Genomic DNA, 20071 nt, shown 5'->3' on the forward strand with positions numbered 1-20071 from the left:
CAAGAGGGCTCCCCCTTTCTTCCTTCACATTTCTGCTTAAATGTCACCCTTCTCAGAAAGGACTTCCCTGACTACCCTGGATGAGATAGCATAGCTTCCTCCCCACCCTCCCCTGGTACTCCTCTCCACTGCATGCATGTGCATACATAGACACACACACACACACACACACACACACGCGCGCAAAATGTGTTGAATGAATGAATGATTCAATAAGTGGAGAAAGCTTTTCTGCTAAAAGTCTGCTATCTGTGGAGAGCCCCAAACTGGTATGGAAAATCCCTGTTCAGCTTTCTCTTAGGACACTGATAAATGTGGCAAATTCCCCACCTGTCTGTGACCCAGTTAGCACATTCTGTAGATAAAAGGGGGAGATTTGGGTGTGCAATTATAGCTTCCTGAAGTGAAGGACTACATAACAGGTGTTATGAAAACAAGTCATTATTGCTCTTAACCTTCCCACCATTTCCTCCAGCAAACTCCCCTTGGACCTTCACTGGCTATCTATAATTTCTATTTCAATTCTTTGTAAAATCTGTAGGACGCACACAGATCCTTCACTGTCTGACATTCGGGTACACTGCTGGGCAGAATTTCTAATTCGTGGGGTGTTGAGCATCTACCTTTGGGTCAAGTCATGATCTCAGGGTCCTGGGATCGAGCCCCATGTCAGGCTTTCTGCTTAGCAGGAAGCCTGCTTCTCCCTCTCCCACTCCCCCTGCTTGTCTTCCCTCTCTCACTGCTTATCTGTCAAATAAATAAATAAAATCTTTAATACATACATACATACAAACTCTTCTCTTGGATCATCTGGCTGACTCGTTTGGAAGAGTGTGAGACTCTTGATCTCAGGGCCAGAAGTTCAAGTCCCAAGTTGGGTGCAGAGATTATGAGACTGACGCGCTACCTACTGCGCTAACGAGGCCCCTGGGTGCAGAGATTACTAAAAAAATGAAACAAAACCTAGAATTTTTAATTCCTGAAGAACCAGTAGGAGTTGTATAGGTTGGCTCTGACGTATAGTCATATTTATTTCTGTAAGGAAGGAGTCGTCCATGCCAATGGCTGGAGAGTGCGGGAGATGAATGTACACACATGGAGATCACCTAGGAGGGCCTGTGGTACACTGGGAAGGGTGGTCTCCTCAAGGCAGCAGCCACGGTTTACCTCAAGACCAATGTTGCCGTGTGGGAGTGTAAACCTGTTTTGGTTAGATCTTATGATTGTTCAAAGAAAATCAGAAACACAGAGGAGCAGAGGAGAAAAGGTTAGTAAGAAAGGTAGAAAGTACTTCACAGAAAGCTAAGTGTCAAGCCGGAAGTACCTAGGAGTAAGCAGCACTGCTTCTGGAAACCTCTGGGGTTTTATCAGGGTTTTATCCAACAATTTCAGAGCTTCGGTGGATCTGAGATGCTTTACCTTCGGGCCCAGCAAATCTCATCTCACCTTTGGCTTGCCATCAGTGGGATCTAGTCTCTAAGACACTGACATGGCTATAAAATGCTTCACTAGCTTAACTCATTTAATACATTTATGGGGGAGAAGTTTGGACAAGAATGTTGGGAGGTTGTGCCAAAATGCATATTTGAGAGATGCCCGAGCTGAGGCCAAGAGGTTACTCCTCCTAAAATACTCAAACAGATGGGTTTGGGATATTTGCATGGAAGATTCCAGAACATTTGCTGTAGGGATTGAGTTAGCTAAATATGGTCACTTTTCCAAACAAAGTGGCTGGTTATTCTGTATGTTTTGGCAAAAGACAGAGGAGAAAAGCGGGAGACAGAAAAGGAAAATGCATGTCTTTTATGTAGATTCCTCTCCTTTATTTATTTATTTATTTATTTATTTATTTTTAGATTTTTTTTATTTATTTCTTTGACAGAGATCACAAATTGGCAGAGAGGCAGGCGGGCGCCGGGGCGGGGCACCGGGGCGGGGCAGGGGGGCGGGAGCAGACTCACCGCAGAGCAAAGACCCCAATACGGGGCTTGACCCCAGGACCCTGGGATCATGACCCGAGCCCAAGGCAGAGGCTTACCCCACTGAGCCACCCAGGCGCCCTGATTCCTCTCCTTTGAAACAAAAAACTATTTTACGTCTCCTTGGGAGGGCTGTTTTTGTCCATGAAATACAAGTAAACTTATTTGTGAAGCATTAGATATGTGAAATTGAATTGATCTCCTGACACATCTTCATGAATTGATGTAAAAAAATATTGATAGGTTCCACAAAGGTCACTCCATGCCGGCCAGAGGGCATATTTGAACACCAAGATGAACAGACATGCTCCCTCAGTGGACAGGAATCATAATCAAGTATGATAATATTGGAATTTAACTCAACCACAAGGCAGAAAATCACATTAAAAGGAGAGATTTTTTTTTCTCTTGGAGATTTGGAGAGATCCTTCTGCCTCTGGATTTGGAAAAGCCATGGTAGACATGGCTGCTTGTAAAGGCTGAGCTGGACTAGATCAAGCAGGGAGGGAGAGGGGGAGGGTGTAGATGCATAGCTTTTCTGAGTTCTCGACTGTAGAAGACATGTGCTCCTTCTGTTTTTCCTTTTCAAGGAGTTGCTTCCTCCTGGGAAGCAGACAAGCTCTAAGAAGTGGGATTTTAGGGGCGCCTGGGTGGCTCAGAGGGTTAAGCCTTTGCCTTCAGCTTGGGTCATGATCTCAGGGTCCTGGGATCGAACCCTGCATCAGCCTTTCTGCTCAAGAGGGGAGCCTGCTTCCCCCCACCCTCTCTCTCTGCCTGCTTGAGATCTCTGTCTATCAAATAAATAAAAATAAAATATTTTTAAAAAAAAGAAGTGGGGGGGGCACCTGGGTGGCTCAGTGGATTAAAGCCTTTGCCTTTGGCTCAGGTCATGATCTCAGGGTTCTGGGATGGAGCCCCACATCGGGCTCTCTGCTCAGCCGGGAGCCTGCTTCCTCCCTCTCTCTCTGCCTGCCTACTTGTGATCTCTGTCTGTCAAATAAATAAAATCTTTAAGAAAAAGAAAAGAAGTGGGATTCTAAAGCTGGCTCAGCCACATCATGGCATTTGATGGACAATTCACAAGCAATGAAAACCATTGAGATGCACTTTGCTTATGGAGCGCTTGTGTGCCTGAGGCTGAATCAGCGGACCTTGACTTTGCCATGTCCTTGGACATGTCCTTTGACTTCCGAATCTTGGCTCTCTCACATGGTTGCCTCCGGGTTGAGTGCTAAGAAGACTAACCCAGAACAGTTTGATCAACACAAAAAGTGTTACTGGGAAAGTATTTTGCAAAGTTCAGAGTGCTACACAAATGTCAGCTGTACTTTTATTGTCTGATTGTCCATAGTATTTAACCAAGAGCCACCTGATGAAACCAGAAGGGCTACGTGGACTACTGATGCCCGTTTTGGGGTCTGATGCAGTAACAAAACTACACTCTTGTGTGCTGGATTTTTTTTTTTTTTTTTATGTGCTGGATTTTAAAACCCATTACTGATTTTCTAAGCACTGCATGTGTGTAAATATTCATCAGGAGCCAGAGCCCCTCGCAGGGAGGGAAAACATGGAGCTTAGGTGCCAGGGTGGCTCAGTTGGTTAAGCATCTAACTTGATTTTGGCTCAGGTCATGATCTCAGGGTCCTGGGATTGAGCCCTATGTTGCACTCTGTACTACGCACTCCGCGGGGAGTCTGCTTGAGATACTCTGTCTCTCTCTGTCTCTCTCTCTCTCTCTCTCTGCCTGTCCTCCCTGCCCCACCCAAACCACTTAGGGTGTCTCTTTTAAATGCTTTCTCTCGTGCTCTCTCTTTTTCTCTCTCTAAAATGGATAAGTAAATCTTTAAGAAAAAAAAATAAAAGAAAATCATAGAGCTTATTTAGAGGATTTTCCTCCACACTCTGGCAGAAGATGGGATTTTATCAATAGTGGAAAGGTTTCATGCCCTTGAGAAATGTGTAAATAAATCCAGCTTAATTGAAAAATCCTTAAGAGAAACATCACCAGGGCACCTGGGTGGCTCAATCAGTTTAGTGTCTGCCTTTGGCTCTGGTCATGATCCCAGTGTCCTAGGATTGAGCCCTGCTTCGGGCTCCCTGCTCCACGGGAAGCCTGCTTCCTCCTACCCCACTCTCCCTGCTTGTGTTCCTGCTCTCACTATCTCTCTATCAAATGAATAAATACAATCTTAAAAAAAAGAGAGAGAGAGAGAACCATCACCTATCTTAATCCAACATAATAAATAAGGAAGTGTTCACTTAATTTAAAAGAAGAACAGTTCACTAAAGTCACTTTTGCATAAATGCTTGTAGGACATTTTTTATTTTATTTCAAACCTGTATGAGTGATAGAGTGAGGACCTGTCCAAATTTTGGTTTAAGTAACATTTAAGAGAGACTAACTTCTCTGTTCTCTTGGACATAGCATTAAAATTCTCTGAGGCTTTACTACAATAAGCTCTATTCTTAAAACATTTTCTTTGGATTCTGTGCACAAGCCCACATCTACTTTTTGGCAAAAATTTTTTGAGAGGGAATTAAATCCATACAGGGTCTACTTAGAGCATGCCTGTGTGACCGAAGTATGTCTGTCTGAACATTTTATTTTATTTTATTTAAAGATTTTATTTATTTACTTGACAGAGAGAGAGAGATCCCAAGTAGGCAGACGGGCAGTGAGGGGGGGTGTGGGCTCCCTGCTGAGCAGAGAGCCAGATGCAGACCTCCATCCCAAGACCCTGAGATCATGAGCCAAAGGCAGAGGCTTAACCCACTGAGCCACCCAGGTACCCCTGACTGATCCTTTTATAGTGTAGCATTCTGGGAGTACACTTCAGTGTTTATATATCCAAACTACATCGGGTGCCTCTTATAAATGCAGCTTCTTAGATTGTAGTCCTGGGGATTCTGATTCAGTAGGGAGGGCAGTTTGCACTTCTAAGAAGCTTCTAGATTCTCCTAAGGCAGGTGGCCTGTGTTATTGACATTCCTGACCCAGATACCCACTGTAGATGTCCCCTCCCTGCCACTAATCCTCTTGAAAATGGAGCATCTTTGTGCTGTGAGTTTTCTTGGCCATGTTATACTCAGTGTTTCCAGTTTTCCTAAAATCTATGGGATCTACACATATCTTTGGGCTCCTGACCGGAGATATACAGCTCTCCTGGGCAGAATTGTTAATCCCTCTCCAGCTGAGGGGGGTGGGGGGAGTGGGGGCAGATTCTATAGATCAGCTCTGGAATATGGTCATGTTTATTTCTGGAAGGCAGAATCTTCTTTTTTTCCTTCAAGGTCAATGTTTTGGGTCAGTCTCCTTCAGTGATAACTTTTTCAAACCTAGCTTCCCTCCATGATTGCAAAATGAATGTTCCCTCTCTTTGCTACTGTTGCATGTTTACAGGCTCCTGTTATAAACCTAGTCATGGTGCGTTCTGCACCTCCCACCCCCACCCCGGCACCCTGAGGGCCTGGGGAGCGGGGATACTGGTATTTATCATTGAAACCATAGTATCTGATACATAACAAACACTCAACAGAAGTTTTGTGGAATGCCTCATGTCTTTGGGTTCATGTTCTCCCTTTATATGGGTCACTCTTACCGAATCCTCGTAAAAACCTTAGGTGGCCTCATTTGCACATGGGGAAACTGAGGCATGGAACCATTGGGTAATTTGCCCCAGGGACACTGCACTCAGTGGCAGAACCAGACTTCCATCCCACACAGTATGGCTCTGGAGTCCGTGCTCACATTGCCTGGCTTTGCCCAGCCACCTGTCTTGCCCTCTGCTATGTGCACAATACAATTGTGAGTTCATTCCAGAGGGATAACAAGTCAATTTGTTAGGCAGTAGTTTTCACCAACCTTATCCTACAAATTTGTACAAATATGGGACCTTTCTGTAATTCATTTGGAAAACTTGGGCAAATAAAGTTATGGTGTTTCTTGACTGTTTTACTAATCCTCCAGACTTTAATGTTATTAATGCTTTTTGCGCCTCTTAAGGGGTACCTTAGTATACACTGTCCCCCAGATTTCTTTCACCAGAGAGAATGTTGTTCCCCATTAGACTTTTTTTTAACTTCTTAAAGAGCTAGGTTTTTTGGGTTTTGGTTTGTTTTGTTTTTAACATAATTTGAAAGATAAGCTGGCTACTGCTTTCGTGAGGTTTCCCAAGAAATTTCTTGGGTCCTAAATATTTGAGTGTCTTCAGTGCGTAAATCATCTTCAGTGACCACTTAAACTTCCCTGGGATAGTCACAGGTCTGTTGTCGTGGGGTAATGACTAATAGCCCTCTTTTCAGAGGTATTCCATTTCCATGATAATCTGTGATTGCCCTAATCATGACATTTGTTCACCTCCATTAAATAAAGATCTGTGTTTCACGCTCACTACCTTCTCATTGCTCACAGAAGGACTCGTAGTGCTGTTAACAGCCATGTCCCCCTAGCAGCTACCATTTTGTATCAGTCTCGCATGGAACTAGGGACACTCACACAGTTTGTCTGTCTTCACTCAAAAGTTGCATTTCTTGGGATGCCTGGGTGGCTCAGTCAGTTAAGCATCAGACTCTTGATCTCAGTGCAGGTCTTGATCTCAGGGTTGTGAGTTCAATCCCTGCATTGGGCTCCATGATGGGTGTGGAGCCAACGTGAAAAAAAAATTTTTTTAAGTTGTGTTTCTTAAGAATTGCAAGCCTGTAAGACTTCTTCATACTGCTTAGTATCTGTTCATGTGTATTCTTGTCTATGCACGAAAAAGCCCAACTCTGAAAGGGTCCCAGAAATCTAAGAACACTTTTCACCTCTGAGAAGCAGGAGTTGGGGTCCGGGCTATATTGTTGGAGGGCAAAGCTGGGAGACTTTTTGCTTGATCTATTTACATCTGGCCTTTGTGCAGTGTAAGCATATTTTTTTGTTTCCTAACATTATCTTTTAAAATGTTTAAAAACTGCTCAGGGTTTTCCCTGAAAAGACAAGCTATTTTAGACCCAGCTGGTTTCATCCTCTTTATATGGAATCTGTTTCCTTCACCAGAGGAGAACTAGTCTCTTGCTTTTGTTTTCTTTCCCTTCCTTTCATGTTGCTTGGCTGAGTATATTAGGTTTTCCCATACCTTCAAGAAGAAGCCTCTTTTTAAAAGCTCGTGTCGTGTAATGTAACTCTTGAGAGAATAGCGTGAAGTTGAACATATCTAGGTCCAAGCTCATCTCTCCCACTTACTGACTATATGGCCTTGAGAAAGTAACTTAATTTCTCTGGACCTCAATGGCCTTATCTGTAAAATGGGGACAATAACAACCTCCCTCTTGGGATTGTTGTGAAGCTTCAATAAGATAATGCAGATTCTGGGTGGTTCTGGGGATCATTGAATAAACATTCAAAATTCAGTAGCTAGCCAGTGAGTCCTCGTGACCATGAACCTCTCAGTCTGACTTTGGGTAACCACAAAAGTCATTTCTATTCTTGTATCATCTGTACTAATATTTACAAGACGGACATTCTTTGGGGTCTACTTCATATAAATATCGCCAGCCTTTCTTCCAATCCTGGTACTGGGTGAAGCTAGAGGCAGAAGAGACATCTTGCCAGAGTTTATGCCTTGCAGAAAAAAATCAAGGCATCGCATGATTCCTTTGGCAAGTCGACTGCAGAGGAGCAGAGATGAAGTCTAATATGAAGTTAAAGGGGCTGAGACTCAGGAAATTACATTTTCAATTTTAAAATCATCACACCGCGAAACCATGGGAGTCAAGGACGCGGAGTTGATCCTAAAATCACGATGAAGAGATTCCAGAATTCAAACAGCAGAAACAGCCCGAGATCACACAGGGAAAGGCTTCAGAGTGTTTTCTTTAGGACGTAATTTCTCTTGTCTACAAATTCGGAAAACAGGGAACATCGGGACCTACGAGGAGAGAGAACACAGTGAGTGTCTAGGTTGGGTTTGAATCCCTGCTCCTCCATTTCAGTGGGTATTAAATAAGGGAACAAGTCTCTGTGGTCACGATCCTAGCCTGTGGCTGCGTGTTTTCGGATTCCTAACTCATTAACTCTCCTCCAAGCCATACTGACTTGAAATGAGGTCCCGCTTAGCGGATGAGAAAATGGAGGTTCTAAGAATTAAATTGCACTCAAATTTACAACTCGGGACTCCTAACCTGGAGCCTTCTGTATACTTCATGCTGCTCTTACTTGGCTTTCTGCCCTGCCTTTGGGTTGCTGGTTCTCTGGTTCACAGACTCCTCAAGGAGATGCTGTGCTCTTTGGGGTAATCTTGTTGGCCAGTTGTGGGGTTTTGCTTTGACTTTACTTTGGGTCCAATTGCTCTGCATCTCTCCCAGTTGCACAGTTTTGCATGGGCAGTGATGCTTTCTCTCCTCTTGTCTTCGATTCTGTTCTCCATTGGTCAGTTTGTTTTGGACAAAATACCCTTACACTACCTATCAGATGTGAACAAGAGATTCGACACCTTAAAAAAAGAGAAATTCCATGAGAAAGCCTTAATATATTGTCATCGTGGAAAAGGAAATGTAACTCCTTATTAAACTGAGGTCTCTGTGAGGTCTCTGTTTTCACACAACCATCTGGTGTTTTGCATTTCTCAGCTGCATATTTTGTCCAGAAGGAGTTGATTAATTCTGACCAAATGTGATTCAGTATTCAAAAGCTTCAGAATGTATTCGAAGTTTAGTTTGTTGAGTTCTTCCAACAAAACTGTGGAGAAGTATACTCTGTGCCAGGCATTGGGTGAGACCCCCGCTAGGTGGTCTATGTCCAGTCCTTTTGGGGCAGTTCCCAGAACTGGGCATCCTTTATTCTCATCTGACAGTTGGGGAAACCGAGTCTCAGCTGTATCCCTGAGTGGTGTGGCAGTTCCTGGAACCACTAGATACAGAATCTTTGGACTTTTATGAGTACACCCTTCTTTTCCAGGCGCCTGGTGGAATGAGTTACTACAGGAAATGTATATTAATTCTCACTAGTATGCTAAAGGTTTATGCTGCAATTTTTCTACTTTAAATGGTATGGATGAAAATATTCTAATACGCATTGAAAGTTGTTTTTAAAAGGTAAACTCATGACTCTCCCAAAATAAAAAATGCCAAAGATTTAACGAAACTCACTAATTAATAAGGAACCAGAAAGCTCTTATAATTGGTTAAGGAGAATCCAAAGCAGGACACAGGCAAACAAGAAAATGAAGACTGAGTTCCACGTCCCCTGGAAAAAATGGATTTGTATCTCTAGGGACAAGAGGCATTTGTAGTGCTGCTAGTCTGTACAACTTGTAGGTTGTACAGTATGGAGTTGTACAGTTTTGTACGGTTGTACAGTTATGGAGTCGCTCCTTGAAGAGCAGTAAAAGGAATCTGGAATAGACAGGATATTTTATGATTCCTGGTTCTCTACTGAAAAGCCACCCAGTGATTTTTTTTTCCTTTTTCGCTTTCTCGGCCCATTTCAAAGTCACCATTTTCCCTAACATGTGTTTTCTTTATTATGTTGCCTCTTTTTTTTTTCCTTTTCTTGCCCAGCATGGAGCCCAATGCAGGGCTTGAACTCAAGACCCTGAGAACAAGACCTGAGCTGAGATCCAAGAGTCTGACGCCCAACCCACTGAGCCCCCAGGCATCCCTATTATGTTGCCTTTTAAAGTGAGGGTGTACTCCTTCTGGAGGTGGCAGGTGACCCAAAGTGAATGCTCTAGCTTGTCCCTGTGACGATGCATACTCTTGGTCTTCAGCCACTTGGGGACAAGAAAATACAAAGACACCAGAATCTGCCTTTAGTATTAGGTGAAGGACTCCAGGTGTGCTGATCCTCCTAAGACAATGTTTCTTTATGTCAGGGCCTCCCTCTGTGTGACCCAAGGCTGATTTGAGGGTTCAGCTGTCTGGTATGTGTCTCCTCCTCTCTGGGTAAGGTAGCCCGCCCTTGCTCTCATGGTTGTTGCCTCTGCTGCCTGTCACCCTCTCCCCTCCCCTGCACTTTCCCTCTCTTTTTTTCTTGTTTGTTGTTTCTTCTCTCTCCTGTTGATGAGTTTCTTACTTAGGGAATTCTGAGTGTGGAGATCTGGTGTCACAGACCCCTCGCCAGCCATTCCAAGGACTCCTGGCTTCTCCACTGGAGCTCACCAGATCACAAGGCAGGGAAGGCAACTCTTAGCCTGTTGACTTCTTGGGACACTGTTTACACTTTGCTCTGACCACTTCCTTATCCCCACTGTTTCTAACTAAGCCACATTTAGATTCGGAGTTACTCAGGTACGAGAGAGCTAAGGTCTTACATATTTGTTTAAGGAACTTTTATTAACACCCCACAACAACCAGACATGCTCTCTAAATTGTTTTCTTTTCCATCTTTCCTAAGACTGGGTCCGCTGGATCAGAGTTTAACTAGGCGGGGATTAGCAATGGCATCCATGGACATCTGCAGTCTCTGCTTCGAAATTCCAAGTATAACAAATCTGATGGGTGATGAATTATTCACTTGCTGGTGAGGTTGTAAGGAAAGTTACCTGAGGGCTTCACTGGACGAGCAGTGTCTTAGTTGCAATAATATTCTGGAGAACTGTTAATTTCAGCAAACTATAGATTTTCATTAATTCATTTTAGGATAAGTTCATATGGGGTTTTGGGGGGGGGTTATTTTTGTATTTGTTTTTGTTTTATGAGCCCATTTCTTCCCCTTATACACAAGGGTCAGTGTATTTTTACACAGCATTTACCTCCAAACTTAGAGTTGTTGATGCTAAAAACTGGAATTCCGTGAATATCAATTTGCTTTACAGCAAGTGTTGCAGACATGGATGATTTCGTTAAACCAAGACAGGAGATACAGAGATATAGAGGAAGGGCCCAAAGATAAGTGGGTATAAAATAACATTTACATCTCTTTCTATACAACGTTCTTGCCAGTGGCAGTTCTTGGTATGTTTTTGATATATGACATTGTTTTTCCTTAGTCAAGGGTGTACATATTTCCAAACACAAGTGAATTCTTTTTTTTATTAAGGGATTTTTAAATAAGATTTTATCTTTTTATTTGAGATAGAGCAAGAGAGTGAGAGAGAGCACAGGAGGGGCAGAGGGAGAGGGAGAAACAGACTCCCCACTGTGCAGGGAGCCCGAAAGGGGTTTGAATTCGGCTGGTACCCTTGGAGATGGAGGGAAGTGGGGAGAGGGAGAGTGGAAGGCTCTTGGTCATGGGCAAGGCAAGAGAGGATGGTGTGGTGGGGGACGGCCAGGCCTCCCACTTGAGCAGATGGTTGGAAGGACTGCTATTCATGAATGTAGAATGGAGAAGGAACACTTTGGGGGGCACGAAGGAATCAAGGATTCCATTGTAGACATGGTGCATTTGGAATGCCTGTAAAACAGCCAAGGAAAAGGGAAACTTTGAATGCATTTGCAAAACGAGTCCAGAACTCCATCCCAGGACCCTGGGATCATGGCCTGAGCCAAAGGCAGATGCTTAACCGGCTGAGCCACCCAGGGACCGCAAGTGAATTCATCTTGATGAAACACTGAAACCATATTTTCAACTCTTTGTGGCTTCCCAGGATGTACCTTGCATCTATCCCTCTGTTACATGTTTAAACATAGACCTCTCTGGGCTTGGAGCAGGTGGACCCTGTGTCTGATCTTCTACTGTAGCCAGAGGGCTCAGATGCTAAGCAAAACCACTGCATTGGCTTTTATACTAAATATTTGTATTATTGCCCTCCAGTGTTTTCTCATTGTGTGCAACGAGTCTGTACTCTTTTTTTTTTTTTAAGATTTTATTTATTTATTTGACAGAGAGAGATCACAAGTAGGCAGAGAGGCAGGCAGAGAGAGAGAGAGGAGGAAGCAGACTCCCCGCCGAGCAGAGAGCCCGATGCGGGACTCGATCCCAGGACCCTGAGATCATGACCTGAGCCGATGGCAGCGGCTTAACCCACTGAGCCACCCAGGCGCCCGAGTCTGTACTCTTTAAAAAACAACAACAATAACAACAACAACAAAAACACAAAAAATAAAGACCTGAATGACAACAGTAAAATAAGATTTCATCTTTTTATTTGAGATAGAGCAAGAGAGTGAGAGAGAAGAAAACCATATAGCTAGCTAGGTAAAACAAATACCTGTTTCTCTAGCTTTTTTTTTTTTTTTTTAAGATTTTTATTTATTTATTTGACAGAGATCACAAGTAGGCAGAGAGGCAGGCAGAGAGAGAGAGGAGGAAGCAGGCTCCCTGCTTGAGCAGAGAGCCCGATGCGGGGCTCGATCCCAGGACCCTGAGATCATGACCTGAGCTGAAGGCAGAGGCTTTAACCCACTGAGCCACCCAGGCGCCCCTGTTTCTCTAGCTTTTAAAACAAATAACCTCCCCCCCCTCCAACATATATATCTAAAACTCATTTTGCAGGCCAGCAAGTTTTCATAGGGAAGTGTTTAAGTGGGGCAGAGGGAGAGGGGAAGTGGGCTTCCTCTTCTGTAAGAAGTGCCATGGAGCAGGCGCCCACACGGGGGCCCAGAGGGTGACCCAGGGCACGGATGTATCATCTGGGCTCACAGAGAGCTTACTGTCTAGGGAGGAGAGGCAGACCATCAAAATTTAGGCAAATGAGGAGGATGTCAGGAACAAGGAAGTGTGTAAGTGCGTTGGTTCACAAAGACTGGAAGTCAGCATCTTTTTCTGATCTACATTTTGAAAGGCTCTGGTTGCTCAGTGAGAAGAGATTGGAAAGGGGTTTGAACTCGGCTGGTACCCGTGGAGATGGAGGGAAGTAGGGAAGGGAGAATGGAAGGCTCTTGGTCATGGGCAGGGCAAGAAAGAGAGGATGTTGTGTTGGGGGATGGCCAGGCTCCCCCTGACCCCCCGCTTGAGCAGATGCTTGGAAGGGCTGCTGTTCGTGAAGGTGGAAAGGAGAAGGACTGTGTTGGGGACACGGGAAAATCAAGGATTCCATCGTAGACGTGGTGCCTTTGGAATGCCTGCAGTACAGCCCAGAAAAAGGAAAACCCTGAATGCATTTGCAAAATGAGTCCCGGAAAGGGGACAGAGTGAGTTCTAAGTGAGGGAGTTTTGGCACCTGAGGGGCATCAGAAGCCACGGGAGTGGAAGAGCTCACACGGGGGTAAGGTAGAGCAGAGGAGAAAAATGTGATCCAGGGCTAGCCTTGAGATACAGCAGGCCTTTAAGGGATCTGGTAGAGGGTGCAGAGCTGACAAATGAGCCTGAGCAGGAATGGCTAAAGGCAGTTAATTTGCAAGGGGGAAAAAAAAATCATATTGCATGATCACAGACCACACAGCCCTGGCTTGCAGTTTTCAGCTGCAACCCCCTATTGGCTCCAAGAAGCCTTCACCAATGCTAGGAAAGAAATCCTCTGCATGTTTGCCTTCCCTGCGCAGGGGGAGAAAGAGCTTCAGCTTCCTTTTCAAAGATGACCAAGCTGGACATAACCCAGAGAAGAGAACGAAAGGAGGAAGTGGCCGCTGTGTTTCTAGAGCAGGGTCTGTAGTTCCTCTGGGGCAACAACTGGGAAAGCCTCAGAAGTCAGCTTCTCCGTCCTGGTTGAGACCCATTCCTGCTAAACTGGGAGCAATCTTGCTGGCCGTGGCCTTGCTTTTCACACTTTCTCTTGTGGGAGGTTCAAGGGCTACTACATGAAAGAACGTTAACCGTTGTCTTTATGTTTGAAAGCAAATGGAACTTTGAGGTTCAATGAGCTAAGGAGCTTAAGAGAGGTGCAGACTTTCAAGACCGGTCTTGGAGAGAGGACTACAGAGGATTTTTACTCCTCTCTCACTGTTTCTGGTGATTTCATAGTGTACAGTGTCTCCATCCAATAGACATTGTAGTAAATCCCAGATGGATGTTGGGAGACCGTGTCAGGCCCTAGTAGATGCAACACAGAATAACCTTCCAACTTTATGTGAGTTTCTGAGATCGTTGTTATTTCCCATGGATCTGAAATGTGGGGGGTACCCCTTCCTGTATTAATCGGTTTTATTTATTGAAATCCATCTCCTAAGTTCTGCAGCGGAAGACGGTCCCTGGTCTTAATGTGGTAACAGTAACTACGTGTGTCCTTTATTTTGATACAAACAATTTAATGTGGATTAACCCATGCACTCTTTTGCAAACCTTTAAGGAATAGAATTGGGTGCAACCGATGGAAATCTGAAACAGCTTGGAAACCTTCACACGTTGGCCGTTTCTCATGCTTTTTTGCTTTCCTTTTCTTTCTCAAAATATATTTCAAGTTCTTCTTCTGCAATTTCAGTTCATGTTTCAGATGTTAAAGATATCGACATCCATGAGGACAGATGTTATGGTTCAGGGAAGCCTTTCCTTCAGGGCATGTGGCCATTATATTAATGAATGGCATCCTGGTCAGTAGAAAACACTTAGCATTACCTGAGTTGTATCGAGCGTGGGACTGAACATGACAGCCCCCCTGGAGGGAGTCTCTCTTCTTAGATGCCCTCCCAACCTGGATTGGGAAGCAGCTGCCCTTTTGCTTTCTGCCACTAGCCTGTCCAAACTAGAAATAATTGTGGGGGTGCCTGGGTGGTTCAGTAGGTTAAAGCCTCTGCCTTCAGCTCAGGTCATGATCCCAAGGTCCTGGGATCAAGCCCCACATCGGGCTTTCTGCTCAGCGGGGAGCCTGCTTCCTCCTCTCCCTCTGTCTGCCTCTCTGCCTACTCGTGATCTGTCAAATAAATATGTAAAATCTTAAAAAAAAAAAAAAAAAAGAATTGTGTATCGCTAATGCCCTGACTCATTCCCACCTATCTGTACTTTTAGTCTTTTTTATCTTTCATTACTAAATGACTGCTTTCAAATATCCAGGTCTGGGCCCCAGAGTGGGGATAGAGACCCCTAAAACTCCAGCTTGGAGGACCCAGAAGGCGAGGAAGAAAGCTCACACTTTGGTGGAGAAGTATGCACAGAGTGTCGGGAATCTTGGGGGGGATATTTAGGGACAAAATTAAACTTGGTTTGAGGAGTAAGTATATATTGAGCATTTTCACTGACCAGCTGTAAGCTAAGAGCATCACACGGCGTTTCATACTTAATATGTGCAACGATTATTACGTGTATCTTACACCTCCGTCAAATTAAGTGATGATAATTCCAAAAGCCAACTCTGAGCCTCAGCTTTTCCACAGTGTCTTACTCATGGAGCACGTTTCATGAGCTCATGAAAGTGTGGCTATTTCCACAGAGTATGTAAATGTTTCAAGGGAACAAACAACAGCCGTTCATCAGAAATAGCAAAAGACAATGAGCTCTCCAAAGAATGACTGTTCTTTTCTAAGACTTAACTTCTGGGAGTTGAAATCTAGGCTGGTTAGGCTGAACTGGAAGGGGTGGGCGAGTGTCTTAGGAAATTCAATTTTTTGCAGCTGACGTTTAAAGCAGGGATTTCCTTTGGGCACGCCTGGGTGGCTCAGTTGGTTAAGCATCTGCCTTCAGCTCCAGCAATGATCATAGGTTCTTAGGATCAAGCCCTGCTTGGGGCTCCCTGCTCAGCAGGGAGTCTGGTTATCCTTCTGCCTCCCCCTCCCCCTGCTTGTGCTCCTTCTCTCATTCTGGCAAATAAACAAATCTTTAAAAAACAACAACAAAAAACCATGGGACACCTGGGTGACTTAGTTGGTTGGGCGGCTGCCTTTGGCTCAGGTCATGATCCCGGGGTCCTGGGTTCGAGTCCCACATCAGGCTCCTTGTCCTGCGGGGAGCCTGCCTCTCTCTCTGCCTCTGCCTGCAACTCTGCCTGCTTGTGCTCTCTCTCTGAAAAATAAATAAATAAAATCCAAAAAAAAAAAAAAAAAAAGCAGGGCTCTCCTTTTTTTTTTTTAATTTTATTTTATTTATTTATTTGACAGAGAGAAATCACAAGTAGTTGGAGAGGCAGGCAGAGAGAGAGAGAGGAGGAAGCAGGCTCCTCACTGAGCAGAGAGCCCGATACGGGACTCGATCCCAGGACCCTGAGATCATGACCTGAGCCGAAGGCAGCGGCTTAACCCACTGAGCCACCCAGGCGCCCAGCAGGGCTCTCCTTTTGATTTGCTTCCTTGAATTTGCTACTTAGTGTGTTGTGGCTTTGCTATTTATCCTTCTTACATTTAAACGTGTTCCTTTAAGTTTTCTTGGTGACTGGTGCCCAGAGGACAGTTGTGGAGTTGATTTTATATTTTTGATGTATTTCTTATAAAGCTCAACTGGAGGAAACTGCATAATATTTCATTGCCTCATGAGACGAACGTTTTTATAATCAGAAAAAGTTATCTTCGGAAAGGTTGTCACCTTCAACTGCTAAACAAAGTATTGAGTGTATAACAGAAGGTATAAAATACTTGAGTAACTGGAGACCTTAATGATGATGCAAAAGAACCTGTTCTTTTCAGAAATGAGAACCTGGGATGCCTGGGTGGCTCAGTCGGTTAAACGTCTGCTTTCGACTCGGGTCCTAATTCCTGAGATCGAGTCCAGCATGGGGCTCCGTGCTCAGTGGGGAGTCTGCTTTTCCCTCTGCCTGCCGCTCCTCCTGCTTGTGCTCTCTCTGTGTCTCTTCCTGTCAAATACGTAAATGAAATCTTTTAAAAAGAAAGAGAAAGAAAGGAAAAGAAAGAAGGAATGAAAGGAAGGAAGGAAGGAAGAAAGGAAGGAAGGAGAACCAAATGCCCAGAAGTGTAGTAAAGTTTTAGGCCTTTTCTGAACAGAAACCAATGTCAGTAGGTGGAAGGCAACCATATAGTGGAAAAATGAGAAGGAACATCGTCCTTAATATCTGTTTTTGTTTTTTTTTTTTTTTAATTTGCTTCTTTGTAGTGGCCACAGATGTCTTCAATTCCAAAAACCTGGCCGTGCAGGCACAAAAGAAGATCTTGGGGAAGATGGTGTCCAAATCCATCGCCACCACCCTCATCGATGACACAAGCAGCGAGGTGCTGGATGAGCTCTACCGAGTGACCAAGGAGTACACCCAGAACAAGAAGGAGGCAGAGAAGATCATTAAGAACCTCATCAAGACAGTCATCAAGCTGGCCATCCTTTACAGAAATAATCAGTTCAACCAAGACGAGCTGGCGCTGATGGAGAAATTCAAGAAGAAAGTTCACCAGCTGGCCATGACCGTGGTCAGCTTCCACCAGGTGGAGTACACCTTTGACCGGAACGTGTTATCCCGCCTGCTGAACGAGTGCAGAGAGATGCTTCACCAGATCATCCAGCGTCATCTCACGGCCAAGTCGCACGGACGGGTTAATAACGTCTTTGACCATTTCTCAGATTGTGATTTCTTAGCAGCCTTATATAACCCCTTTGGGAATTTTAAGCCCCACTTACAAAAACTCTGCGATGGTGTCAACAAAATGCTGGACGAGGAGAACATCTGATCGTGTGCGTTAAGACTGGGACCGCTCGTAATTTCTTTGAAAACGGAGCACTGCTGATTTATGAAGGAAAAACGAATTTTTTAAAGGTGACCCATGTTTCTGAAAGACTGGTGCCCAGCTCAGGCGTCCGACGTTGTCAGTAATGTTTTATGCAGCTTGTTTTATTTGAAGAAAAGCAGATTGCCAAAAACTCTGGTGAAACGCTCCCTCCCTAACAGTTCGCAGATCGTGGGAAAGGTGTCTCTGGTCGTGTGATGCAAATAGAGAGTTATACAAAGAAAAATGGATAGCTCCAGACTGCAAGAGGTGGTTTTTTGGGGGTCAGTTGTTGTGTCTTTAGCACGTTGGGTATTTCTCACCTGTACAGAGTTATGGACTTTCATTCACTATTATTCCTCGCTGTGTATTCCTACCTTGGTTAAAAAGCCGAAAACCCTCTCTTTCTCTCCTTGCTCCCTTTGAGATGATTTAATTTTCAAGTCCCTTTTGTTCAATGCTCCTTTGTTAAAGATTTTGTCACTGACAGTTAAGAATTGGGTCTACATCAAGAATTAAGACGTTCAAGAATTGAAGGCGGTCATATCGAACACTCAAAAACAGGAAACTGCTTCTCAGAAGTCAGTATTGTAGGACCCAGCTCTATTTGACGTTGTGACTAATGTCTAGTAGACAAATATACTTCAGGACTGGAGTCCTGTTTTTTAGTACCAACGGTAGTACTTTGAAAATGGGGTAATTCTTGAAAATGCTGGTGGCCTCTCCACTTTTAGTATATGTTTCAGCTGTAAGAGACACAAGGAAAAATCTAGATGGTTCTTGTAAAAATGAGCAATACTAAGTACAACAATCTTTATTTTAGAGATGAGCTCATCCAAATAATGTAGGGGGGCTTAAAGGGCCAAAAAGGAAGAAAACATATTGCTGTGGGCCATGAGAATGAAAATAAATGCATTTCAACATTGAATAAGGTTTGATAGGTAAATAAAGAATGTCACTTTTTTATTTAACTGATAAGGTTTTTGCTATTTTGTTATTTGCTATCTTGATGAGTAAACCAAAGAATATTTGTATTCTAAGCCTTTTGTGTGTTGTTTCTATATAATTTTATGCATGTGAATGATAAAGATCTTATTTTATTGGGGGGGAAAAAAAAACAGAAACCTGCTGAGCAACTATCAGGAAACAATAGACTTAAATCCCAGCCCTAAATATTTGCATTGGCGCTATTTCCATGATTTAACATACTCTTTTGCCTGGAATTTGCCTGCCTCCCAGAAGACTGACATTGCAATAGGAGTTCACCAGAGAAGAGCCTACAACTTAAAAATTCCAGAGGTTGTGATCTGGTTTAACCCACCCACCCTTGTCTCAGACTAGTAGCCGAGAGAGGCAGAGTGTCTCCCTGTTTGATATAAAATCCTCATCCCCCAGATCCAAACTGAAATTACCATTCTCACTTCTCAGAGGGGGCAGGTGACTCTTACAGGTTGTAGCAAGAGCATAGCTTCATAGCTGTGGACAGGACCAGCTAGAGAGAGAGGGAACCTGGGGACAAATTTTGATCAGGGGGCACCTGGTTAGCTCAGTCGTTAAGCATCTGCCTTGGGCTCAGGTCATGATCAGGGTCTGGTATCAGGCCCTACATGGGGCTCCCTGCTCAGTGGGAAGTCTGCTTCTCTCTCTGCCTCTGCCCCCGCCCCCGCCCCCTGCTAATGCTCTCTCTCTCTCTCTCTCTCTCAAATAAATAAATAAATAAATAAATATTTAAATCAATAAGTGTGGTATGGATAAAGTCCATTTTAGAAACATCCTTGCTTCAGGCAGTAATGGACAATGTGCTTCTGAAATGGTTTTTCACACAGTGACATTTGAGATGGTATTTAAATTATGCAGGTCTGACCTGTTCTCTAAAGCTCTGGGTATGATTTTATACAGAGACATTTTACCAACTTTGGAACATGGCTTCTAATTTGGGGACATCTCATGGCTCGAATGTCAGAACTCTCTAGAACTTCAATTCAGGGTGCTCACAACCAGCCATGACTGAACAATGATCCGTGCAGCCTGCTTCTCCCACCAGGCTCTCCTTCCCCAGATGGGCAAGGCACTTTATGTGCCCACAGCCAAGAGAGAAGTGGCCTTCACCATTGTGTTCCCCAGAAAATGTATGGTTTTACTTTGACACTTTACTGTTATTTGCCAGGTTCAGGAGCTAGAAATACTGAGCAAGTCGCTTTTAAAATAGCTTTGTGTTTTTCTGATTCTTAGACCTTCCATTTACAACTCAAAATGAGTTCAAAAGAGGAACCAGTGTTAGGAACTTTACTGGTACAGAAATAAGGCTTTTTTTTTTTTTTTTTTTTTTTTGGTCTTACAGACCAATGTCTCATTCACAATTATCTGGAAAATTCTGTTTTCCCACCATGTAAAACAACAACAACAACAACAAAACCAACAACGAAAGGCTTAAGATTTCTGATTGTGTTTTGCCCCCTGCAAAGGATTAAAATGGTATTTTGTGGTCTGTACATACCAGTTGGATATTTACTGAGATTTTAGTTTATCCTTGAGATTTCTGATGGGAGCACCTGATTATAATTTAGCATACTGATCTGGACAGATAATAATTGACAGATGAATATATCTATGCATTTAATGAAATATTTGTAGTAAACAGTTAAGTGCTCTGTAATTGT

At 43.8% G+C, this 20071-nt stretch overlaps 1 protein-coding gene across 5 annotated transcripts in view; it reads left to right on the forward strand.

Annotated features, from left to right (window-relative positions):
- Nucleotides 1–18451, forward strand: part of TNFAIP8 (TNF alpha induced protein 8) — a 115089-nt gene extending 96638 nt beyond the window's left edge. For 4 of the 5 annotated variants that reach the window (XM_032335430.1, XM_032335428.1, XM_032335427.1 and 1 more), the window contains one exon: nucleotides 16810–18451. In XM_032335430.1, coding sequence (XP_032191321.1) covers nucleotides 16875–17375 — 501 coding nt within the window. In that variant the 5' untranslated portion in view covers nucleotides 16810–16874 and the 3' untranslated portion in view covers nucleotides 17376–18451. Of the gene's footprint in view, nucleotides 1–7313; nucleotides 7906–16809 lie in introns of those variants that run through there. The other variant, XM_032335429.1, reaches the window with a different exon arrangement.
- The last annotated feature ends 1620 nt before the right edge of the window (nucleotides 18452–20071 follow it).

This window comes from Mustela erminea, chromosome 3, assembly GCF_009829155.1.
Source record: "Mustela erminea isolate mMusErm1 chromosome 3, mMusErm1.Pri, whole genome shotgun sequence".
In the NCBI taxonomy this organism is placed as follows: Eukaryota; Metazoa; Chordata; class Mammalia; order Carnivora; family Mustelidae; genus Mustela; species Mustela erminea.